The 26,217-nt window shown below is 47.7% G+C and overlaps 2 protein-coding genes and 1 long non-coding RNA gene across 5 annotated transcripts in view; 1 reads left to right on the forward strand and 2 right to left on the reverse strand.

Moving 5' to 3' along the window:
• Window positions 1-12: 12 nt before the first annotated feature.
• CLCC1 (chloride channel CLIC like 1) lies at window positions 13-24,056 on the forward strand. Its single transcript, XM_084866068.1, is given in 12 exon segments — window positions 13-159; window positions 9,384-9,524; window positions 9,881-9,964; window positions 11,184-11,291; window positions 12,071-12,292; window positions 12,716-12,856; window positions 14,012-14,105; window positions 17,193-17,290; window positions 17,977-18,123; window positions 19,572-19,910; window positions 21,328-21,544; window positions 21,547-24,056. Coding segments are annotated over 11 exon segments (1,599 nt in total). The 5' UTR covers window positions 13-159; window positions 9,384-9,395; the 3' UTR covers window positions 21,567-24,056.
• On the reverse strand, window positions 18,814-19,565 carry LOC311612804. The gene is made up of 2 exons (XR_014793353.1): window positions 18,969-19,565; window positions 18,814-18,922 (listed from the first exon to the last, which is right to left on the reverse strand). It is a non-coding gene; the product is annotated as an uncharacterized lncRNA (long non-coding RNA).
• A 971-nt stretch (window positions 24,057-25,027) lies between the features above and the next one.
• Window positions 25,028-26,217, reverse strand: part of GPSM2 (G protein signaling modulator 2) — a 30,467-nt gene continuing 29,277 nt past the window's right edge. For all 3 annotated transcript variants that reach the window (XM_084866064.1, XM_084866063.1, XM_084866065.1), the window contains exon 15: window positions 25,028-25,788. In XM_084866064.1, the coding sequence (XP_084722190.1) occupies window positions 25,561-25,788 (228 nt within the window). In that variant the 3' untranslated portion in view covers window positions 25,028-25,560. The remainder of the gene's footprint in view (window positions 25,789-26,217) is intronic.

Genomic DNA, 26,217 nt, shown 5'->3' on the forward strand with positions numbered 1-26,217 from the left:
CGGAAAGGACGCACAGCTGCCGGCCGAGCGGGTCGAGGAGGGCCGCGGAGGCTCGGCGTCCACTGAAGCAGCTCGGCGGTTCGCGCAGGCGCTGGACTCCTCCTCCTGCCGTCCGGGCGGTAACTTGTCTTCCCGGAGCGGCCGCCGGCGACCCCAGGCGTGAGTGTCGCCGTGCCCGTGCGGCGGGCGGGCGGGCGGGTTGGCGGCCGGCCTGCGGGGCGAGGCCCGGCGGGTCTCGGGAGCCGGGGAGGCCGAGGCGGCTGCCTCAGCGCGGGTGCTGCGCGTTGCTGCGGGCTCCCGGGTTCAAAGAGCGGCCTGGGGAAGCGGGGCGAGCGGGTGCGAAGCCGACCCGGATGGACGTTGAGTTTTGTTGGTTTGGGTTATCTCAGGAAACTTGAATAAATACCGTTTCCCGAAGAGCCGGGCTTTGGTGGATTTTGAAAAACTCCAAATCTGATTTGAATGTGAGAAGTTAGAGGCAAGTGTAGGAGCAGGTGGTGACACAATGAGCCAGGTTTTCTGTGTGACGGAGGTGACGGTGCTGTGGACCTCGGACTCGAACCCGTTGCATCATCATCATCGCCTTCACCTGGGCGCCCGCTGGCCTCGCCGGGCTCAGCCCAGGGAGCCGGCCCGGGAGACTGCGCGTGCGCACGCGCCCGGAACTCCAAACACCTGGTCCTGCCCCGTTAATACGGAATTTTACTCTTCACATTAGCTTTGTCTTTCTCCTTAACGTGTACATTGAGATCGGATACTTCTTTTTCTTTAATGAAAACTTAATTTTGGCAAAGTTTTTAAAACTTACCTTCGCTGTGGAGAGTATTACAGATGCCTCCCATGGCCCCCTCCCCCTGGCTCCCGGCCCCCTACTGCACTGTGGTCTGTGATCTTGTGCAGTGCGTACTTCCATGCCTCTGCCTCTATTCAGTTGGTTTATGTTGTTCATTAAGATTCCACATATAAGTGAGATCATGTGATGTTTCTTTCTGTGACTGGCTTATTTCGCTTTAGCATCCCACTCTCCAGGTCCCTCCATGCTGCCTCAAAGGGTAAGAGCTCCTCCTTTTTTTACAGCTCATAGTGTTCCATGGTGTAGCTGTACCACAGCTTTTTTTTTTTTTTTTTTTTTTTTTTTTTTTAAATATATTTTATTGATTTTTCACAGAGAGGAAGAGAGAGGGATAGAGAGTTAGAAACATCGATGAGAGAGAATCATCGATTAGCTGCCTCTTGCACACCCCCTACTGGGGATGTGCCCGCAACCAAGGTACATGCCCTTGACCGGAATCGAACCCGGGACCTTTCAATCCGCAGGCCGACGCTCTATCCATTGAGCCAAACCAGTCCCGGCTGTACCACAGCTTTTCTCTCCACTCATCTGTTGATGGGCACTTGGGCTGTTTCCAGATCTTAGCTATGGTAAATAGTGCTGCTATGAACATGGTGCATACCTTCTTTCTCATTGGTGTTTCTGGATTCTTAGGAGATAGTCCCAGAAGTGGGATCACTGGGTCATAGGGCAGTCCAGTTTTAAATTTTTGAGGACGCTCCATACTGATTTCCATAATGGCTGTCAGTCTGCATTTCAGTCAGCAGTGTACTAGGGCTCCCTTTTCTCCACATCCTCGCCTGCACTTGTTTGTTGATTTGTTGATGGAAGTCATTCTGGCAGGTGTGAGCTGATACCTCACTGTAGTTTTAATTTGCATCTCTCGGATGATGAGTGACATGGGGCGTTTTGTCATGTCGCTTGGACAAGTGTCTGTTCAGGTCCTTTGCCCATCTTTAATTGGATTGTTTGTCTTCCTTTTGTTGAGTTTATCTATTTCCACTGAGTAGCTGGCAGTCTCCTTGGAGATCTCAAGTCTAGTTGCTCAGGTCCCAAGCCACTCAGAAAGTTCCAGCTGGGTAGACATGCGGACCCCGCAGTGTCTCCTCCCCACCCTCTCTGCATAGCCCCTCAAGGCCACTGGCATCGTGCCCCTGGAGGGGCAGTTTACGGAGAGCCAGCCTGGATTCCATCGTTTAGTAGCTGGGTGAGCTTGGGCACCTTACTTGGCTCCTAATCTTTAAAATGAAGATAACAGTATGACCTCCAAGAGTTTTTGTGAGGATTGAATGAATGCAAGTAGTGTTTGGCCCACCAAAGACTAGCTGCTGCTATAATATATTATAATGAGGGTGGACAGTGATAAAAAATAGGAACTGGTGTAGAGAGACTATTCACTAATAATTAGTAGAATGACAGGTGCCACCATTAAGCTAAACCAACGCATGATGGTTAGTAACTTGTCCTCAACACGTCTCAGAGCGGGGTCTGTGGGCAAGCACCTCTGCCGCCACTGGGAGCTCTTGGGAATGCAGACTCCCAGGCCACCTCAGACGTGATCAGAATCTGTTTGTGACACGGTACCCAGCAGGTGTAGATGCAGCTTTGCTGGAGTCAGTGTGAAACCAATGGTAATTCCAGCCTTAAATCACCGACCAGCTGACTCCACTAATGGGCCTTTCATCCTTTCTGCTTTGCCAATCCTAGCTCTGGATAAAGCTCTCCATCTGCTCATTATTGAAAAGGGAACATGGCTGTCAATAGTGTGACTTTGTGGGGCTTGTGGTCACAACTCAGGGGCTTGCCAGCCTCCTGAGTCCCCTCCCCTAGTGTTAGGCCCACGGTGGTGCTTTTTCCGAATCGCCAGCCTCCTTCCACTGACACTCCGGGCTTTCTACGTGGCTGTTTTACCGCCCTCTGATCCACAGAATGATGTGAACTGTCAGCTGTTCTTTTTCCATTTCTTGAAAACCTTTGTCCATGTATTGAAACTTGTTTTGTGGCCTGACATGGTCTATCCTGCAAAATGTCGTATGTATGTGCATTTGGCAAGAATGTGTATTTTGCTGCTTTTGGGTGATATGTGCTAAAAATGACAATGAAGTTCATCTGATCTAATGTGCCATTTAAAGCCTGTTTCCTTGTCGGTTTTTTTCGAGGTGACCTATGCATCGATGGCAACAGATTGTTAAAGTCCCCTTCTGTTACTGTATTACTGTTGATCTCTCCCTTTATAACTGCAGTATTTGCTGTATATATTTAGATGCTCCTGTGTTGGGTGTGTACATGTTTATAAGAGTTTTATACTCTTGTTAGCTTCATTTTTTAAAATCAGTATGAAACACCCTTCCTCATCTCTTGTTGTATCTAGTTTGTCTGATGTAAGTATTGCTACTTTAGGTTTTGATTTTGTTTCCATTTGCATGAAATATCTTTTCTTTTTAATATGTTTTTATTAATCAGAGAGGAAGGGAAAGGGAGAGAGAGAAACATCAATGACGAGAATCATTGATCAGCGACCTCCTGCACGCCCTGATCCGGGATTCAGGCTGAAACCTGGAAATTGACCTGCTCCCTGGTTCACAGATCCACACTCAAACACGGAGCCACACGGGCTGGGCTGAAATATCTTTTTTATCCCTTTACTTTCTATCTCTCTGATCTAAAGTGGGTCTGTTGTAGGCAGCATATGTAGGGGTCTTATTTTATTTATTCAGTCACCCTATGTCCATTTACATTTAATCCATTTACATTTATTCTTGATAGGTGTGTAGTTATTGTCATTTTATGAATTGTGTTTGTGGTTCTCTTTTCCCCCCTCTTAATTCTGTTGCTCTGTTCTCTTATATGTTAATGACTTTGTGTAGTGTCATGTTTGGTTTGCTTTATCATTTGTTGTATAGTAGTATCTTGTAGATTTTGGTTTGTGGTTACCATGTGCTTTATATATACACCAAGCTATGTTTATAAGCAGTCTGTTTAAAACAATTTAAAAAATTTATTGATTTGAGAGAGAAAGAGAAACATCATACTTGATGTTTGTTTGTTGTTGTTATGGACACAATATTTCAAGTACCCCTTTCCCCTGCGTACATAGCTGTTACAATATTATTTTTGTAATAGGGGTTCTGGAAATATTGTGCCCATAGCAACTACATTCCCAGCAGCAGTGCACGAGGGTTCCTTTTTCTCCGCATCCTCTCCAGCACTTGTCATTTGTTGACTAGTTGATGATAGCCATTCTGACAGGTGTGAGATGGTATCTCATTGTCATTTTGATCTGTGTCTCTCAATTGATTAGTGACTTTGAGCATGTTTTCATATGTTTCTTAGTCTCTGTATGTCCTCTTTTGAAAGGTGTCTATTTAGGTCCTTTACCCGTTTTTTGATCTGATTGTTTATCTTTTTGTTAAGTTGTATGAGTTCCCTGTAAATTTTGGAGATTAAACCCTTATCTGAGATAACATAAGCAAATATGTTCTCCCATGCAGTGAGTTTTCTTGTTTTGTTGATGGTTTCTTTTGCTGTGCAGAAGCTTTTTATTTTGATATAGTCCCATTTGTTTATCTTCTCCTTAATTTCCATTGCTGTAGGAGCTGTATTGATAAAGATATTGCTACAACATATGTCTGATATTTTGCTGCCTGTGGTTTCCTCTAAGATTTTTATAGTTTCCTGGCTTACATTTAAGTCTTTTATCCATTTTGGGTTTATTTTTATGTATGGTGTAAGTTGGTGGTCAAGTTTCATTTTTTTTGCATGTATCTGTCCAATTTTCCCAACACTATTTAATGAAGAGATGTCTTGACTCCATTGTATGTTCATGCCTCCTTTGTCAAATTTTATTGAGAATACTGGCTTGGGTCAATTTCTGGGTTCTCCGTTCTGTTCCATTGGTCTATGTGTCCTTGGATGTGCCAGTACCATGCAGTTTTGAGGACAGTGGCTTTGTAATACAGCTTGATGTCTGGTATTGAGACCCCTCCTACTTAGTTCTTCTTTCTCAGGATTGCTGCAGCTATTTGTTTTTTTCGTTTTTTTTTTTTTTTTTTTTTTTTAATTCCATATGAATTTTTGGAGAGTTTGTTCTAAGTCTGTGGAATATGCCGCTGGTATTTTAAAGGGGATTGCATTGAATCTATAGATTGCTTTGGGTAGTATGGACATTTTAATGATGTTGAGTCTACCAATCCATGAACACAGTATATTCTTTCATTTGTTTATGTCTACCTCTATCTTTATTCAATATAGCCATTATTTCTTAAAATGGGTTTTCAATTCCTTGATCTCTCTCTTCTTCTGGTTTGCTTGACATTGTCCCCAGAGTTTCCCAAAACTTTGTGTTTTTTGTTTGTTTGTTTGTTTTTAATGTTCCAGTTGGTGTTTTCTCAGCCTTGTCTTTCAGATCACTATTTGATCTTCTGCCACATCTGCTCTTCTGTTGATTCCTCTAATGTAGTCTTCAGTTACTGTGTTTTATTGGGTCGGCAGCTAAGTAATTGCGGGTTTCACACATATATGGCTTCAGTTGAATTTTTAGGTTTGCAGACGTAGTACAAATGTAAAACACATTTTGTTATTTGATAGTTGGCTATTCAGCTGTTAATCAGTAAAAAAAGTTTTTTGATCTGTTTTGTAGTTTTCGTTTGGCGTTCGTTGAAAAATGGAAAATCAAAAGGAACATTTTCGTCATATTTTGCTTTTTTATTTCCTCAAAGGGAAAAACGCATCACAAGCTCATAAAAAGTTATGTGCTGTTTATGATGACGAAGCCTTAAAAGAACGGCAGTGTCAAAATTGGTTTGCCAAATTTCGTTCTGGTGATTTTTCACTCAAAGATGAAAAACGCTCTGGTTGTCCAGTTGAAGTTGATGACGCCCTAATCAAAGCAATAATCAATTCGGACTGTCACAGTACAACACGTGAGATTGCAGAGAAGCTTCATGTATCACATATATGCATTGAAAATCACTTAAAACAACTTGGCTATGTTCAAAAACTCGATACATGGGTTCCTCACGAACTGAAAGAATCACAGTTAACGCAACGCATTAGCAGCTGCGATTTGCTAAAGAAACGTAATGAAAATGATCCATTTTTAAAATGACTGATAACTGGCGATGAAAAATGGGTTGTTTACAACAATATCAAGCGGAAAAGATCGTGGAGCAGGCCAGGTGAACCAACTCAAACAACATCAAAAGCTGATATTCATCAAAAGAAGGTTTTGTTATCAGTTTGGTAGGATTACAAAGGAATTGTCTACTTTGAACTCTTACCACCCAACCGAACGATCAATTCTGATGTCTACATTGAACAACTAACAAAATTAAACAATGCAGTTGAAGAAAAGCGGCCCGAATTGACAAATCAAAAAGGTGTTGTATTCCATCATGACAATGCAAGGCCACACACATCTTTGGTCACTCGGCAAAAATTAATGGAGCTTGGTTGGGATGTTTTGCCACATCCACCATATAGTCCTGACCTTGCACCATCTGATTACTTTTTGTTTCGATCTTTACAAAACTCCTTGAATGGTAAAAATTTCAATAATGATGATGATGTCAAATCGTACCTGATTCAGTTTTTTGCTAATAAAAACCAGAAGTTTTTTGAACGTGGGATTATGATGCTGCCTGAAAGATGGCAAAAGGTCATTGATAAAAATGGGCAATACATTACAGAATAAAGTTATTTAGTTCCATGAAAAAATTGTCTTTGATTTTCTTTTAAAAATCCGCAATTACTTAGTTGCCGACCCAATACATTTCTGACTGGTTCTTTTTTACTGTTTCTCTTTGTGTGTTGAGGTTCTCACAGAGTTCATCTGTTCTTCTCATAGGCTCATTGAGCATCCTTATAACCAGTATGTTGAGCTCTCTGTCTGGTGGATTGTTCGTCTCATTTTGTTCAGTTCTTTTTCTGGCATTTTGTCCTATTCTTTCACTTGGGACATGTTTCTTTGTTTCCTCCTTTTGGCTGAATCCGTGTGTATTTGCATGAGCTAGGTAGGCCTGCCACGTCTTCCCGCCCTGGCGGGTGGCCTGTGTCATAGGTGATCTCTGGGCCCACTGGTGCGGTCTCCTGGTCACCGGGGCCTGGTGTCCCGGAGTGGCCTTTGCGTGGCTTGTGCGTGCTCGCCTGCTTTAGTTGAGTCTTGGTTGCTGTACATCAGTGGGTGTGAGTGACACTCAAGCTGAGTCAGCTGTGAGGGCTGCCATGACTGCAGTGGAGAAGTCATTTGTAGAGCTGGCTGGATGCTAGCCTGCTGCGGTCTGAAGCAAGCCGCTGGGGGTGTGGGTTCTGCAGGCTCTGGGGAGGGGCTGTGGTGCAGGCCAAGGTCAGCCTCCAGCCCGGCCCCTGTGGGAGCTCCAGTGTGACCGGTCCTTGGCTGCCGCTTGTGGGGGCTTGGAGGTGCTGCGGAGGCTGTGCTGCAGGCTGAGCCGTGGGCCCTTTGGTTGGCACCACTGTCTGCTGAGGCCGTCTGCCCGTGTGCCGTGCTTGTGGCCACTGAGTTCAAGTTACGTTCCAGGCCAGCCCAGCTGAGCTGTGCCAGGCGTGGGGACACCTGATGGGAGTTACAATGCAAGGTGAGACTGGTTGCCGCTTGTGCTGAGTTTGGGGCCGTTCGGCACAGGGAACAGTCAGTGATATTGCAGTAATGGTCTGTGGTGCCGGCGGGTGCTGGAAACACCAGGTGAACCTGTGTAAAGTGCATAGTGCTCTGACCACTGCGCTGTACCCCTGAAACGAATCTAACACCGAGGGGAAGGAGGGGAGGCCAGCCATTGCTTGCTTGGCGTTTGCGGGCCTTTGAGAGATTTCAGGGAAGCCCACAGCGAGCCGAGCCGAGCCAGCCGCCTGTGTGCAGGGCTGGGCCGGCAGGAGCCGAGGGGGAGATCTGGGAGTCCCCAGGTGGGGCAGGTAGCCCGGTGAGCGGGTGAGCGCGCACTCAGATTTGGCCCTGCCTGTGCCCGCAGGCTGAGGGCGGGGAGGGCTCGGTGAGGAGCCGTGGCCACACCTGCCAGCTCTTGGTCCCCCTCTCCCCCCAGCCCGCCCCCTGCCGCCAGTCGATTCAGTCTCTCCCCACGTGTTCCTGGGCTTCTTCCAGGTCTCTCCCCCACCCTGTTCCCCCCATACCTCCTCCTCCCGCCCCGCACTGGAACCCAGGGCCAGTGAGTCTGAGCAGGGGAGTGTGTGCTGGCCCCTCAAGAGCAGTTTCTAGGCCTCCAGCAGCCCAGTCCACCTCAGACGCAGTCCCGCTGGTTTTTACAACCCGATGTTAATGGGGGCTTCCCTTCCCAGCATGTGCCGGCCTGGGGAGCCAGGTGTGGGCTGGGACTCCTCCTCCTCCTCAGGGGCCCCTCAGCCAAGCTCTCCCCTCCTGCTTCTTAGTGACCGACCAGGGTGTGGGAGCCCGCCCCCTGCTGGTCTCGATGTGCACCTTTTACCTTTAGTGATAGGACCTCTCACCATCGTCTGCACCTGGCTCCCAGAAGGCTGCTCCATCATTAGCTGCGAATTGGATGTGCTTGTGGGAGGAGGCAAGGGCAGTGTTTACTTACTCTGCCGTCTTGATGCGAGTCTGAATCTTAATTTTGAACCTTTATTTCCCATTTGTCAAAAAAATTGGGGTGATGGGACAATTTAGTTAAAATACCTGTGTATTTTGTTCTTAAGCACTTTTACTGAGAAATGACTCACATACTATATAATTCATCCATTTAAAGTTTACAATTCAGTGGTTTTGAGAATAGTCACAGAGATATTCATCAGCTTTGTATAATTTTTATTTAAAAAAATCCTTGTACCACATAACTGCCACCCTTTGCCCCTTACTGCATCCCAGCCCTCAGTACCAGCCTCTGTGTCTGCAGATATGCCTGCTCCGGATATTTCGTGTCAATGGAATCATATAACATATGGTTTAGGGTGACTGGCTTCTTTCACATGTTCATCCACATCACAGCATGTATCAGTACTTTATTTTGTGGCCTAATGATACTTCTTGTCTAGATATCCGCCTCGGCAGCCCGTGCCTCTTAGAGAGTCTGAGCCGCACTGATTGTCCATTCATTGGTCCTTGGACGTTTGGTTGTTTCATGACCAATCTGGCTATGAATATTTGCTTACAAGTTTTTGTGTGGACACACGTTTTCATTTCTTCTGGGTACATACCTAGGAATGGAATTACAGAATCCTATGGAAAATCCCTGTTTTTGTCTCAGAGAAAGTGTGTGTGTGTGTGTGTGTGTGTGTGTGTGTTTGTGTGATTGTGAACTAGAGGCTTGGTGCATGAAATCTTGCATGGGTGGGGTCCAGCCGGCCTGCCTGAGGGATCGGGCTGGGGAGGGGTCATTTGGGGGTAAGGCCGAATGGGGGAGGGGCCGCGGGCGGTTGGACATTTTGCATATTAGCCTTTTATCATATAGGACATCATTTTACTGTTTTAGTTCAGAAAGAAAGCATTATCTTAGCACCAGAAGGAAGTAGACAGTTATAATTTATTCTAAAAATAACTATTACATTTATTAAAACTTGTGTTTAGCCTCCCTGCAGGATGCTGTGTTCGCTGCTCCTTTGTGAATGCCTGTGGCTGGTAGCTGGCTTTGCTCACGATGACGACTGGATCGACCCCACGGACATGCTCAACTACGATGCCGCCTCCGGGACAATGAGGAAGTCGCAGGTGTGTGGCAGGCCCATCGGCTGGGGGGCGTGGTCTGCCGGCGTGGGTTTACCCAGCTGGGGGCCGTGGCCGTGACTGGCAGTCACACCGGTGCCCCATGACAGCAGCCTGGGATGTCTCACCCCCCCTGCGTGCTTCTGTTTGAATGACTGTAAAGCCCGTCAGGTGGCAAACTAATTAGATTTTCGTTCTTGGCCGATATATGAATTTGAGACTCCTACTTTTTTGGTGGATCAATACAGTTGGAAAATATAACAAGGAAAGTTATAAAATGGAGAAGTTAAAATTTTAATCTCCACTTACAGACTCTTTTACAAGTGAACTGTAAAGAAATGAATCTTTCTCTGTCTGCGCAGGTGAGAAAGGAGCTCAGCGCTGGCTCGTCCGACGCTGATGAATTGTCGGGATGTTACAGCAGACTGGATTCTGTCCTTCAGAAGGTTAGATTTTTCCATTCATGGATTTTATACCTCAGATTTCTCTGTTTTCTGTGCTTGCTGGCATGGTTTTTGTTTCTATGCACTGTGCAATTTATATATACAGCCGATGCCTGAACGGGAGGGTGCGGGGTACGGGGGCACTAACCCCCCTACACAGTTGAAAATCCTTGTATAACATAACTATTAATATCTACTGTTGATCAGAGGCTTTACTGATAACATAAGCAGTCAATTAACACATACTGTGTGAGATATATTATACTGTATCCTTACAGTAAAGTAAGCTAGAGAAAATACATTTAGAGTACAGAATTCATTTGTTGGGGTAAAAAAATCTGCATAAGCCCTGAGCAGTTCAAACCATGTTATCCAAGGATCAGCTGTGTATTGTTTTCTTCTTTGCTTACTCTAGCCTTGGTTTTTTAAGCAGTTACTCTGGTCTTTTTGTTAAATAATGCTTTTATTTTCCTGTAATGACATATATCTCATTATATTATGATCATTTCTTTACCAGACTGAAAATTTCTTGGGACAAAGAATGTGTCTCATTCATTCTTGGTTCTCTGCCACCTGTCACAGTGCTAGACTCACGGCAAATGTAGCAAATGGAGAAAGGGCTGCTCCCAGCCTGGAGGCGCAGGGCTCCTCCGGCAGACAGGGGCGCGGAGTGGGGGGGTGGTAGCCGGTGCTGCGGTCCCTCCTGTTGGTGGCTGAGGCAGCGCTCGGGAGAGGAGAGGAGTCGGTGGTCCCGGGGTTTGGATGTAGTTTTGCTGTGGGAACCACCGCTGTGGTGAGGCCGGCTGAGCCGGGGGCAGCGTGGTCCCCATTGGGTGTCTACTTGACCTTTGCCAAGAGAGAGCCACAGGCAGCAGGCAAGCTCTCCATTTTACTGCAAGCTTAATGAAAATAGGCAGCACCGGCCCCGGCTGGCGTGGCTCAGTCGGTTGGGTGTCGTCCTGTGCGCTGAAAGGTTGCCGGTTCCATTCCCAGGCAGGGCACGTGCGCAGACTGCGGGCTTGATGTCACGCAGGAGGCAGCTGACCAGTGTTCCAATCACACATTGATGTTTCTCTCCCTGCCCGCCTCTCTCTCAAAATCAATAAAACGTGAAAAACCAAATAGCGCTTTCCCTGGGTTGTGATGGAGCCACTAGGTTAGAAACTTGACTCATCCATTAAACTTGGTGCTAACTGTTGCTTTTTTTGGTGTGTGATTACAGATTGATGAATGTGAAAAGAAAAAGAGGAAAGACTGTGAAAGTCAAAACAATCCTGTTCTTAGGAGATACCTAAATAAGATTTTAATTGAAGCCAGAAAGCTTGGACTTGTGAGTATTGGTGGTGTGGTGCTAATCAGTGTAGCGGGCGTCTTCGTTGTTTATTAATTTCCGTATATAAAGCAGTGAGGGGGCCACTGTGCCGGAGCAGACACTTCCTGCTCGTGCAGAGGTTGGGGAGGCAGTGCAGGCCGCTCCTCTCCCCTCTTCCTTCTCCTTCGTGGGGATTTCCTCACTCAGCCCTGTGCGCTGCCCAGCCATTTCATTCAGTTGGGGGTGGGGGCTGTTTTAAATTTGCTGTTTGAACTTGACCAAACAGTTGGAAGCTTAAACTCCTGGCTTGGTGAGGAAATTCCGCCTGGCTTTTGCTGGTTCTGCCCCTTCCACACCGCTCCCCCTGGTGAGGAAGAGGACATGCGTTTAAGGAGTTCCCCCCCCGAGCTGTTCCTGTGCAGGTGCCGCCGTGGCGGGGGGGTGCTGTGCTCGCTGTTCGCAGGGACCTGCCTGCCCGCCCCCCGGAGCCGCTCCGCACGGGCTCCTGGGGTGTGGGTGACGTCACAGGCTAACTGCTGCGGAGGGCAAGAGTCAAATGTCCATGGTGTGCATGGGTTTACACTGTTCGAAATGTTTTCCCATGTATCACCTTAGGTTTTCCTGTGGCCTGTGAGACAGACGGGTGGGCGTTGTTACCCTTACGCTACGTGTGAAATGTTGTGAACTCACTATATATTTACTTCCAAATTGGCTTTCGTCTTGAAACGTTTCACTGGATAATATAATAAAGTTCTCTTTCCTGTTGTTTGTTTCTTTTTTTGGCAAATTTAACGCAGCCTGATGAAAACGGAGGAGACATGCATTACGATGCCGAGATTATCCTTAAAAGACAGACCTTGAGAGAAATAGAGAAGTTTCTCAGTGGGGAAGAGTCGCTGCCAGGCGCCCTGGATGATGCTCTCAGTGATATTTTAATTAATTTTAAGTTTCATGATTTTGAAAGATGGAGGTGGCGATTTGAAGATTGCTTTGGTGTGGATCCATACGATGTGTTTATGGTAGGCTGCGTGAGGGGGGCACGATTCACAGGGTTTTAAAAACCACTGTTCAGACTTCACCATAATTGTGAGGAGAGCCTGCACTAAGTCACTCATACTGTGTAGATGAACTTTTAGCAAAATGGTACAAATGACTGCACATTTTAAAAATATATTTTTATTGATTTCAGAGAGGGAGGGAGAGAGAGAGAGAAACATCAGTGATGAGATTAAGTCATTGATTGGCTGTCTCCTGCATGCACCCTACTGGGGATTGAGCCTGCAACCCCCATGTGTCCTAACCAGGAATCGAACCCGGGACCCTATCCACTAAGCCAAACCAGCGAGGGCGACTTTGCACATTTGAGTCCAGTTTTTGTTGATGCTGTGGTTTGGAGGAGAGGACGGCTCGGCAGTGACCCCACTGTCTCTTCTTTGTTTGAGGTGCTTCTGTGTCTGCTCTGCATTGTGATGCTGGTAGCTACCGAGCTCTGGACGTATGTTCGTTGGTACACCCAGTTGAAGCGTGTTTTGCTCATCAGTTTCCTCATCAGTATGGGATGGAATTGGATGTATTTATACAAGGTATTAATTAGGTGGAAGTTTTAAAATTTAAAAGTGATATTTCTTGATAAAAGAAGAGATAACCCATGTAGTTAGTATGTAACTTTGCCTCAATGAGCCTGGGAGGCAGTGGTTGGGATGGGGCTGGGGTGCAGTTGGCAGGTGCTTGGCTGTGCCAGGTGTTTGGGTCCTTGGCTAGGTAATGGGGGCAAACGTTCCGCTCTAATTTTAATAATCCAGCTCCTGACAGGTGGGGTCTGAACAGCTAAATGGGAATAGAGCGAGGTAGACACATTTAAAAAAATCTTATTTTAGTGATTTGGGATATGTTTTATTCTTTGCTAGAAATGATATCAAAGTACTAGTTTTTAAAAGTTGGGTTGTTTCCTGAATGCAAACATAGTATGTTTAAGGTAGAGAATTTAAAGAAGTGCAGAGAAGTTTAACTTTGCACACACCTGTGCTCTACCACCCGGGGATCGTCATTGCCAGGATTTTTCTAAGTTTTAAGTCTTTCAAACTTGAAATCATGCTGAACCCTAACCTGACTCTAATCCTAAGGGAAATGGGGACCATGCTGTGCTATGTATAGGAATTTAAAGACGTGCCGTTCCTGTCACAATGGCCTAATCGTTACAGGACAATTTCCAATCTGCCTAGCAGGGGAGTCAAACAGCCTGATATTGTTAATGAATTCATCGGATTAGACCATTGTGACTCTCTAAAGCCTTTTGCTGTAAGTTCCACAGCTTCTAGAACTTGTAATTCTTTAAACTTGAAGGAAGGAAGGCTGTTTGGTGACTATGTGCACCTCACTGACCTCCGTGGGGCTGTGATTCATAAAGGATGGTTACCGCGTACAGGCCAAAGCACACCCCGTCTGACCGGCGCTGGGCAGCAGCATGGCGGTGGGAGCCATATGTGAACTAATTTTTTAAAGCTAGTGACAAGGCTCTCCTTCCTCGTCTTAAGTACTTCCGTAAGAAGTCAGTGCTCCCAGTTCTTCATCGGGCTCGAAGCATGGACATTGCTTGGCTATGAGGGAAAGAGCCTCTTTAGAAACAAGAGGAGCACCTTTTGTGTTAAAATCTTCTGAACAACTGGTGTCTGGGCTGCGGGCTGGGTGTGGGCGTCACCATTGCTGGCAGCGCTCATTCTCCCCGGGGTGCTGGGCAGGTGTCTTTCGCGCAGCATCAGGCCGAAGTCGCCAAGATGGAGCCGTTCAACGACGTGTGTGCTGAGAAGATGGACTGGTCTGGGAGCCTCTGGGGTAAGTGCTGCTGGTCCCGGGGCCTTATTTTGAGTAGAATTTTTGAGAATGAGAAAACATGTTAGAAATTACAGAGGAATGGTAAAGTAGCAGAAGGAGGCTTTCCAGGACTGACTCTTTAGCAGAAGAACCAGCAGGAAGACCGAGGTTTCCAAGGTGAATCCAGAAGAGGCAGTCCTGTTAATTATAAATTACTTTTTGATCCTTTGTTATGACTTTATTTTTAAATATATATGTTTATTGATTTCAGAGAGAAAGGGAGAGAGAGAGAGAGAGAGAGAGAGAGAGAGAGAGAGAGAGAAATATCAGTGATGAGAGTCATTGCTTGGCTGCCTCTTGCACACTCCCTACTGGGGATTAAGCCCATAACCTGGGCATGTGCCCTTTGACTGGAATTGAACCCGGGACCCTTCAGTCCGCAGGCTGATGCTCTATCCACTGAGCCAGACCGGCTAGGACATGACTTTATTTTTTAATTTGTTGGGGTGACATTGGTTAATAAAACTATAGATTTCAAGTGTACAGTTCTGTGATGCATCATCTAAAGATTGCTCTGTGTGTTTATCACCTGAAGTCAAATCTTCCGTCACCATATGTCTGATCCCTTTCACTCTTCACTACCCCCTAGTAAAGGGCCTTTATTATGGCAGTAGCTGATCATTTTCAAGCATAGATGGTAAGGAGAAGTAAATTGTCTTAAAATTGATAGCTTGAAACAGTAAGAATACTTAAAATTAACCCAAGTTTCTGACTTTTGTGTCTAATGTAGATAAATCGATGATGTATCTTGGGATGTCATTTTTCTGCTTATCAGTATGATTACATAGACATATAAAAATGCAACTCTATGCATTGTCCACAATTTACTGTATCAAATGGCATCTTGAATTATTTATTTAGAATATGCTAAATTATAAAAAAAAAAACACACTTACTACCATGTTTCCCCGAAAATAAGACATCCTCCGAAAATAAGACCTCGCGCAACTTTGGGAGAAAAAATTAATATAAGACACTGTCTTATTTTTGGGGAAACGGTATATTTGTAGATAAAACATAACTTAATTCTCACAATTATATTCAGGTTTTCTGCTGTTCCTTAGTCTATAGGCTGGGCAAAAACAGTTGTAGTACATGTAATAAAATAATCCTATGCAATAATATGCTAATTGACTGGATGGCAGAACAACCTTCCAGAATGACCTTCTGAAACAACAGTGGGTGGGGCCGAGAGGCAGTGAGGCAGCTGGGCCCGAGGCAGCTGGGGCTGTGGGGGCCGAGCCCATTGCATGAATTTTGTGCATCGGGCCTCTAGTGCAGTGTTTTTCAACCTTTTTTGGGCAAAGGCACACTTGTTTCATGAAAAAAATCACGAGGCACACCACCATTAGAAAATGTTAAAAAATTTAACTCTGTGCCTATATTGACTATATATAAAGTAATTCTCTTGAATAGGAATCAAATAAACACAAAGAAAGTATTTTATAATTACTTTATTATGAAATATTAAGTAAACAAAATAGTGAAAAATTATAAAATTCTTGTCTTGTCTGCACCTACGGGACACCAGGCAACATCTCGCGCGGAACAGCGGTTGAAAAACGCTGCTCTAGTGAATAAATAATGATTCAAGAACTGCTTCGTTTACTCAAAACTGTAAACCTACTTTTGCCCTTTCTTATATATCATGCATTTTAATTATGTACTCTATGCTTTTACTCTGTTTCCCTTATTTCATTCTATGATTGGAAGAGGAAGAAAGAGGAGGGGCGAGATAAATGGGGATTTTTTTAGAGTTATTGAACAAACAGGTGTATATATTTTTTCTTAAATAACAAGGAAATATTAAAAAATACTTGCCAGGGTTTTGATTTATAAAGTCAAGCTAATAAGCAGCATTTAAAAATATTCCTGTTAAAAAACAGAGTCTTATGTTTCCGACAGTGAGCTCTGTGTCCATGTGCCGTCACGGGGCAGGACCAGACGCTGTGCAGTCGCTGACAATCCGGCCTGGCCTGTCTCCCTCCTTCCACCGAGGACGCCGTGCCCCTGCCCCTCACAGGGCCCCTGCCCCTCACAGGGCCCCTGCCCCTCACAGGGCCCCTGCCCCTCACAGGGCCCCTGCCCCTCACAGGGCCCCTGCCCCTCACAGGGCCCCTGCCCCTCACAGGGCCCCTGCCCCTCACAGGGCCCCTGCCCCTCACAGGGCCCCTGCCCCTCACAGGCCCCTGCCCCTCACAGGGCCCCTGCCCCTCACAGGGTCCCGCCCGCTCTGGGTCCTCAGCATCAGTTTATTAAAAAGTGAATCTCTCACATAAATGAATACCCTCTTAGACTTCATCTCCTCATACTGAATTACGAATCTTATATTGTAGCTTTACTTTTTTTTTTTTTTTTTTTTAACTAGGGGAAGTTACGTTTTTTGGTACAGTTATTTAATAAACATTTTCAGTAATGCTGACTGCCTGTAGTTATGTGTACCTAGCAGTGGGAATGGTTTAATGTTCAAAGACACTTGATACATAAATGCAAGTCCCTGACGACTGATCCAGAACAGAACCTGAGCAGATTCTATACTCAGGGCCCAAAATTAATGTTTCTTAAGACATTCTGGGAACTAACACAGCCAGCCTGCTTCGTGGACAAGCAGATGCCTCCCCTGGCTCAGGCGGAGTTAGAAGAGCGGGGAGCACTAGTGAGAACTGACTTCTAGGCTGAGGTTATGGAGGGCGCACGGGGGCCTGTGTGCCTCCCCGGCGGAGGCACGACTTCACCGTCCAGGGCCCGGCCCGGACAGGGACCTCGATACAGTCTCACTCAGTTCCCAGTTTTCAGATAGTCCCCTTTTAGAAATCTTTGTAACATAATCTGTTACCTGCATAGGATTATAGGATTTGAATGGATCTTTAAAAGAAACATTTTGGACATACAATGAAAAACTTTGTAAATTGGCATCACAGGGAGTCTGTTTTGTAAAACTGTAAAATTGATTGGTGGTGGCGGGGTAAAAACCAAAATACTGTCTTATTCGGGAAGAGGAGCAGCTCTCTCCAAATGACTCCGTGTTTTGTCCGTTTCTCCAAATAGAATGGTTCAGAAGCACATGGACCTATAAGGATGACCCATGCCAGAAATACTACGAGCTCTTACTCGTCAACCCTGTTTTGTTGGTACCACCGACAAAGGTACGGGATATGTCTGTAAAAATTACATGTTCAAAGTAAGTTCAAACACCCTTGCATATATTAAACATTGCAAGTGTTTTTAATTTTTATTGATTTGAGAGAGGGAGCACAAGAAAAACATTGATTTGTTTCACTTATTTATGCATTCATTGGTTGATTCTTGTGTGTGTCCTGACTGGGGATTGAACCTGCAGCCTTGGTGTATCTAGGGTGGCGCTTTAACCAGGTGAGCTACCTGGCCAAGGCAAAAATTGTTTTGTTTTGTTTTTTAGTCTTTTGCTAATAACCTTTGTTCTAGAAAGAATATACTTCCATTGCAGTGATTTTTCACATTTTTAAGGCATATGATAGCATTTTATTTTATTTTTAAAATATATCTTTATTGATTTCAGAAAGAAAGGGAGAGAGAAAGAGAGAAACATCAATGATGAGAGAGAATTACTGACCGGCTGCCTCCTGCACGTCTCCTGCTGGGGATCAAGCCCACAACCCAGGCATGTGCCCTTGACCAGAATCGAACCTGGGACCCTTCTGTCTTCAGGCTGATGCTCTGTCCACTGACCCAAACCAGCTAAGGCCTATGACAGCATTTTAATTTGTGTAACATGGGTCTCTGCCCAGGGCGTTTTGGCTCATTCTGCGTGCCTGTCGTGTGAGGGGAAATGAAGTTGCTTTTACATTTCTAGGCCCTGGCAGTGACGTTCACCAACTTCCTGGTGGAGCCGCTCAAGTACGTCGGGAAAGGAATCGGCGAGTTCATCAAATCGCTCATGAAGGAGATCCCGGGGATCCTGCACATCCCCGTGCTGATCGTCATGGCGCTGGCAGTCGTGGTCAGTACAGAGCCTTACGGCCAAAGGCGTTGGGGAAATCGGCCAGGTCACTCACGCCTGCTGGCTGGAAAGGGACTTCTGGGGGTACAGCTGTGTGCGTGCTTCTGCGTGTGGGCCTCTCAGCAGGATGGTGCTCAGCTTGGATTGTGGTGCCATGGCAGGGATTTAGAAAAGACCCTCCTTTCAGTTGGTTCTTTGCACCCGTGGTGTTACACATACAGTCAATTGTGGTTGTTTTTTATCCTCACCCGAGGATATTTTTCCATTGATTTTTAGAGAGAGTGGAAGGGAGGGAGAGTCAGAGAGAAACATCAATGTGAGAGAGAGACATGGTTGCCTCTTGCACAGGCCCGACCAGGCCCAGGGAACCTGCAACCAAGGTATGTGCCCTTCACCAGAATCGAACCCAGGACCCTTCAGTCCGAGAGCCGACACTCTAACCTAGGGGTGTCGAACTCAATCAGAGAAGGGGCCAAAATCTAAAATCCAGCCTAAATCGCGGGCTGAATGGTTTACTGAACAGTCATAAACTGACAATGTCATAAACTGACAGCGGAGTGCAGTGATGACAGCGCGGTGCGGGCCACATTGCAAGGCCTGGCGGGCTGGATTTGGCCCGCGGGCCGTGTGTTTGACACATGTGCTCTAACCTCTGAGCTAAACTGGCTAGGGCCCAAATACAGGTTTTCATTGGTTTTTTTTTTCCTTAGAAAAAGGGGGAAGAGAAACATTGATCAGTTGCCTTCCCTACATGCTTGCCTGGGAGTCATACCCGAGGCCCTTCAGTGCATGGATGTTGCTCCAGCCAGCTGAGCCACGCCTGCCAGGGCCACGTGCTGGGCCACTTTAGAATGCCGCTCTGCACACGCACACGCCCAGGAGCCTTCAGCGAGGACGGCACTGAAGCCAGAGGCGCCACGGAGCGCTGGGAGGAGAGCCCGCCAGCATCTCGGGCCCTCCCCGCGCTCCAGGGCCCGGCGAACGGCTGCCTAGCGGGCCCACCGCCTGCCTCAGGGCCTGTGGGGCTGGAGCTAAGCCAGGTTTGTGTTGGGGGGGAAAAACCTGCAGGAGAATGTTTGCATGACCGTGCTCAGCTGAGCAGTCTCAGCATTTACCCTAGGCGATGGGTGAACGTAGCAGCATCTGTGCAGTGATCAGTGTCTTCCCATGGAAATTCCTACGCAGCCAACTGCCGTTGTTATAATTCAATCAAACTCTCTAGCTGCTTGAGAAGTCTACTCAATACCGAGTGATTTCTCCATTTTTGTTGGCTCCCCTGGCCCCGTATTAAAGAAGAGCCTTGTAATGAAAAGAACAAACAGATCAGTGAACATGGCTGCGTCTACAAATGCGGCAAGTTACGTAATCCTGTCCGCATCCGAAGGAACAGCCCCTCTAGTGTAAGTGAGCCTTCACGTCCTCAGAAACGCGCTGTCTCTTCCTTCCAGAGCTTCTGCTACGGTGCTGGACAGTCCGTCTCTATGCTGCGACTCTTCGGCGGTCCCGCCCGGGAGCCCGCCCCGGCTCTCCAGCCGGGTGACAAGCACCGGCAGCGGGAGCTTGGCTGTGGAGCCCGTGGCGGAGCAGGTGATGCAGATTTTGCTTCTCGGGGCCGGATTGGTGCCTCTGAGCAGGGCCCTTACGGAAGGCCGTGTGCGGGTGGAAGAGATGTTGGGAGAGAGCGAGCTGTGGACGGGAGCTTTCAGACTGGCCGCAAGAGCCCCGAAGTGCTCCGGGCGGCGGATAGACCGGACGGGGAGGCGCCGGAGCGGCCCGAGGCGCGCAGTGTAAGTCCGCGCGTTTCCTGTCCTCGCTCTAGGCCCGGCGCTGCGGCCGCGCTGCCCTGGCTGCTCTGTTCCAGCTGCATCCCACCGTGTCTTAGCCACTCTCCCCTCGCTGGTCCGTTAGTGCGTCTCCGTAGAAGAGGTGAGATGGCTGGGAGTCTCTTCAGCAAGTTCGTTAGCACAGAGGGAGTTCCCTGGAGTTCCCAGGCCTGAGCATGGCCGACGCTTCTGCCTTGGGGAGAGAGGGAAGGCTCCCCGAGGGCCGGGGACCCACCGGAGCCGAGTCTTGGCTGGAAGAGGGGACGGGGATCAAGAACCTCGTCCTCCCGATCTTCTATGTCATTGGCTGGTGACTGCTTTTGACCTGCAGGGTGATGAGGCCTTTTCCCCACCATTATTTAAAGGGACATTTCCTTTGTGTGTGTGTGTTTATCCTCACCCAGGATATTTTCCCATTGATTTTTAGCGTGGAAGGGATGGGGAGAGACAACCATCCATGCGAGAGAGACATGGATTGGTTGCCTCCTGCACATGCCCGACCAGGGCTGGGGGTTGAGCCCATAAACCAGGTATGGGCTCTTGACGGGAATCGATCCTGGGACCCTCCAGTCTGCAGGCCAGCGCTCTGCCACTGAGCCAAGCCAGCGAGGGCGACGTTTCCATTTTTGTTTGAGAGGAATTTGTATTGTCATTTACAAAGTTTAAGTTGCGAGTGTAAAGCTTTGGAAAATGGTAGGGACACAGGAGAGCCGAGGAATGTGTAGATGCCCTCCCCACGCAGTTCCTTATAAGCAGGAATCTGCATGGAAACTGGGAGGTGCTCCTCGGCTTTATAAGGTTTCCCTGCCACTCACCCTGAGAATCCTCCTGTGACTTCCCGTCACCCCGCACGTGGAGTAGAAGCCCCAGTTGTCCCCGTGGCCCAGGGCCCCCTGCCCAGCCCACCTCTCCTGCTGCCGCCCAGCTCCCTCGCTGCACTCAGAGCCTCTGGGCCTGGTGCTCACCATCCGGAATCGTCCCCCACAGCCTCTCCATTCCTTCACGCCTCTCCTCACTGAGCCCCTTTCAGCCCACTTCCAGGTGATGCTTTGCTAATGTGTTTGCTGCCGGTTCTCTCCCCAACCTAAACGGAAGTCCCGGTGAGGGAGGGTCCTCCTGGTCTGTCCCCGCAGTGTCCCCAGCATCTGGCACGGGTCTGTGCTCAGCATCTGCTTGTCAGGTGCTTCCTCTCACCAGGCACCAGGCCTGACGGCCCATGTCCTCAGTGTCCCGCTCCCCCGCGGGGTCCCTGAGGCTGAGGTGGTGTCATTGCAGCTCAGCATTAGGGTCAGATTTGCACAGAAACTTGTTAGACATGGTTACCAGCCTTTCTCACCCTTACGGAAACAGTTGGAACAAAATGTGCTTCTGTGCTTTCTAGGCCAGAGAGACTGAGGGAGCCCCGGGAGAGAGCGCACCGGCAAAGGGCAGCACCGAGAGCAGCCGGCGTCCTGAGCCCGGCCCTGGCCAGGGGGCGCCAGGGATGGCGGAAGGGCCTGCAGCGGGAAAGGCTCCCCTCAGGACTCGGGACCCAGGCAGCCCCGAGGAGGGCGGCACGCCCCGCCCAGCGAGCACGGCCGCCCCGGGAGCAGGAGGGAGGGACCGGCCGGCGGGCCGTGAGGCTGAGGAGCCCTGACGCGCACCGCAGCTTGGAGGCCATCTTTCTGTCAAGAATCTTGTAATGTACACTCTTCACTACAGGTTTCTGACATTTACTCCAAAAACGTGCCAACCTAAGCGTTAATATTTTTACTGACAGTCAGAATTAACAAACATATTTCTGTTCATTTAACTTCTTTTACCTGTCTTATGTATTCTCCTTGATGTTAAGGTACATTCCATAGAGTTTTGAAGTATTAATTGTGGAACAAGGTCTCATAGGTGAGCTAGGATGGCAGACAGTGCTGATGCCGAGTAATTAAGGAAGCCGGTAGGAATGAGGGACATTGAACAGGAAGTGTTCTTGTTTACAGGCCTGTTCAGGGCCCGGGAACCAGAGCGTGTGCTGCCTGGTGAGTCCTGTGATACCTCCTTCAGTCCAGAGACTGATTTGTTCACTGTGCATGGCACCCCAGAGGGGTGGGCACTCACAAACCATTTTCAGAAAAATATATTTTATTGATTTTTTTACAGAGAGGAAAGGGAGGGATTGAGAGTTAGAAACATCCGTGAGAGAGAAACAATCAGCTGCCTCCTGCACACCCCCACTGGGGATGTGCTCACAACCAAGGTACATGCCCTTGACCGGAATTGGACCTGGGACCCTTGAGTCTGTAGGCTGACACTCTATCCACTGAGCTGAACAGGCTAGGGCTCACAAACCATTTTTAAGGAAAGTCCACTTGAGCTCAGTTCACTCTTCATGTCCTGCAGCATCTCCCAGGCCGTGGGCCCGCATCGCCAGCACCCGTGTGTGCAGGCGGCGCCCCATCAGAGTGGCTTTGAGTCTCATGTTACATCTTAACTCACAGCTGCTGCTGGGGCTGCTGTCACCTCGGACAGGCTGGAGATCGCGGGGGACTGCGGGGGCAGCTTGTGCGGTAATCTCGGCTCAGGTAGGGAGTGGCGTCGGAGTGGCTCTGTTTTCCCCACGTGGTGAAGGGTGCTCAGAACGCCAGCAGCGCGGGCTGTTAGCTGTGACAGTACCTTACTTAGATCCCAGCAAACCATGTGGCCAGGGCGCACAGTCCTCATTTTCAGAGGCTGCACATGGAGGAAAACGGAATGGGTGTTTTTCCTAACTACAGACAGGTGATACAGTCCACATTTTAAATTAGTTATTCTGATTTTTAAAACTATCCCTTACTTTAAACTAGGGGGGGGGAGGAGGGAACTTATAAGTTTTGCTGGTTGGTAGCTAGAACATAATGTTTGCTGGTTGGAGCTAGCCAGAAAGCCAGTCTCACATACATTTAGGAGCCTTTGTTTAACATTCACAGTAAAGGTGACGTTCAGCAGCTCCAAGAACGATGCCAGTCGGGAGTAGTCTTAAAGGTGCCCTTCAGGTGTGTGTTTCAGAAAAAAAAGATTTAAAGCATTTGCTTTCTGATGGCTTTAAAAAATGTTTATTTTTCTTTTTTTTTTCTTTTTTAAATATATTTTATTGATTTTTTACAGAGAGAAAGAGAGAGGGATAGAGAGAAACATCGATGAGAGAGAGACATCGATCAGCTGCCTCTTGCACATCCCCTGCTGGGGATGTGCCCGCAACCAAGGTACATGCCCTTGACCAGAATCGAACCTGTGACCTTGCAGTCCGCAGGCCAACGCTCTATCCACTGAGCCAAACCAGTTTCCGCGCAAAATGTTTATTTTTCAACTACAGCTTTCATTTAACATTGTTTTGTGTCAGTTTCAGGTGTACAGCATGATGCTCAGACAATCACACACTTTATGAAGTGGTCTCCCAATGTTTCTAGTGCGCACCTGGCACCGTACATGGTTATGGCCATATTATTGAGTGTTATTCCCTGTGCTGTACGTCTGGTATGCATTTTACATGAAATCTAGTTTAATATTGCAAACAGCATTAGTATTTCATCAGAGAGATGATTTTTTCCAAGAAACACACAAAGAATTGTGTATAAAGATTTATAACACTAGGCATGTAGTGAACTAATGGCCAGGTGCCCGCGGTTTGGCATAGATTTGGTGGTGGAACGAGACCTGTTGGCTTAAGGGGACCTGCTCTGGGTGGAGCTGCCCTGAGCCCGGTGCATGCGGGGCAGCCAGACCAGACAGGGCGGAGCCGTGCCCTCTGCTCTCCTCGCTGCTGTACAACCCCACGCAACTCCGCCAGCAGCCTCCACGTAAGCTCCCCTTTGGGAGGAGATCTTCTGGGACCACCAGCAAGGCAGCCAGCCTGCCGTTGGAAGCAAGGCAGGGAAGACCCACGAGAGCAGTGGAGCGTGCCCAGGCCAGTTTATGACAGGGAGGCCTGCGGAGGGCCAGCCAGTGTTATCACTGATAGGAAGGCTTAGAGACGCACTTTTAAGAGAATCTGAGTGGTGGTGGCCATTTTTAAAAGCAGATTTTAAATGGAATAATGTTGAATGTTTACAGGGTCTAAGAAGTACCATATACACACAATAAATACTTATTTTTATATTACTCCGGTTGGTACGCTTATCTTTGCTCATTGAATATTCTTACAAGATAAAGCCCATGAAACTCGTGTGCACTTTTTAAACGGAGGCAACTCTAGGACCTTGTACCCGTAGAGAACACACACGCTGTGATACAAAACTTCTGACAAGAAGAATGGGTGTGCAACCACACACACACACCCCAGGCCCCCCCCCCCCCCCGCCCAAGAAGCGCTTAATGTGATTCCAGGTTGTGTAACTGCTTTTTTATTTTTTAAAACCGTGGCGTTTGGAGTCGTCCTCACTGTTTGCCGGTCACACCCACGGAGGACTTGTAGACAGAGCCCGGTCCCGATGTGCCGCACCCAGAGGTGAATGCGCTCCGTGTGCTCACTTGGCGTCAGGTCAGGCTCTGCTCTGTCCTTCCTCGTTCTGCTGAACTGTTCTGCGTCGTGTCCTGTTCTGTGTCCTTGTGAACACCTTCCCGCTTCTGGGAAGAGGCTTCATGGCGAGGGAGGTAGGTCCTAGCCTCCGTCGGTCAGACTGAAATCTCAGAGTTTTTCTGTTTCCTGTTTCTGTGACATGACCACATCGTGGCTTCTAACGTTAGGTCCTAGGCAGTCTCACAGCAGTATTTTGCAATAAAGGATACAATTCTGAACCATGTATACATCCATGTCTACATCTACATGGATCATATGGTCACGTGCCACGTGAGGATGATGTGGTCCACAACAGACCACTTACACGGTGGTGGCCCCATCAGATTATGATGGAGCTGAAAATTGTCGCCAGTGACATCACAGCCATCCGGACATCATGGCACACCCAGCTGCTCGCTGTGGTGCTGGTCCGAACACCCACCCTCACAGCTGCTGTGCCGTCCAGGTCCGCCTCTGTCTGCTGTGGCCGCGCCTCCTGAGGCTTTTCTCAAACGCCCCGACAGTCAGTGGCACGTGACTGTTTAATTAAAAAGAAAATACAAAGAGCCCAAAACAAGCTAAAAGAAGTTTATTTCTTAAGAGTCTCATAATGGCTTTGGCCCAAAAATATATTGAAAATAGATTTGTTTTGAGGGGAGGAGGAGGGAAGGAGACCTAGACTTTTTATGGACTATTTTATGTAACTAAACATTGGTCAAGCATGTTTCTCTAGACAACATGCTTGCTCTCTACATGTTAAGTAAAAAAAAAAAAAAAAAAAAAAAAAAAAAAGCCACTGTCAATGAAGTGCTTAAAAATAGGATCTCAGAAAGGGGACTGGGAGTCCGGTTTGTCTAACTTTCTACTTTATGCACCGAGGCCCAGGACTAAGGAGCTGGAGGACAGTCCCAGGCAGGATCACGGAAGCACCTTCTCAGCCGCGTCCACAAAGCACGTGAGTGTCCATGTTCGTAACACGGCACGATACACGCCACGGTGCACGCCGCCCTCACAGCCTGAGCGGTTCCGCACCGGAACCTCCTCTCAAGGGAAAGGTGCAGCTCCCCGCAGCGCTCTTTAAGAAGCACGCCCACCGTAACGAGTGGCTTATTTTCTCCCGGAGTTCTTAAATTCCAACAGAGCATCGCTTTGCAAACAGCCCTTCAGCCCAAAAGCAGCGTCTCTGTTTTGATCTCTTTGTAAGAGAACTCTCTGTTCATCCATTCTTTTCGCCTGAGACCGTAAAATGAGGCTGAAAAAGTCCTCGTCGGGGACCGTCGGCCCCTTGGTGGCAGCGGGGGGCGGAGCACACCTCTGGTCGTCCAGCCTGGACCCCTGAAAGCAAGGAGAGCGGTTAGCACCAGGCAGTGCGGGAAGGAGAGCGGTTAGCACCAGGCAGTGCGGGAAGGAGAGCGGTTAGCACCACCGATGATGACAACCGTGGGTATTTCATAAATGACTTATATGTTGCAGTGGTTTCCTGATATTCTGAGTTTGAATGCGTTGAATTTTGTCAAATGCTTTGAATTTTGTCAAATGCTTTTTATTCATCAATTGAGATGATTGTGTTATTTTCTCCTACATTCTATTTGTGTGGTGTATTAGATCAGGTTCCACACAGTCTTGCATTCCAGGAATAAGTCTCAGCTGGTCATGGTCTATAATCCTTTCAATATGCTGCTGAGTTCTGTTTGCTACAATGTTGATGACTTCTGCCTCTGTATTCAAAAGGACATTGGTGTCCTGTTAGCTTTGGTATGAGGG

The sequence above is a fragment of the Pipistrellus hanaki genome, assembly GCF_964339955.1.
Source record: "Pipistrellus hanaki genome assembly, chromosome: 18".
NCBI classification, from domain to species: domain Eukaryota; kingdom Metazoa; phylum Chordata; class Mammalia; order Chiroptera; family Vespertilionidae; genus Pipistrellus; species Pipistrellus hanaki.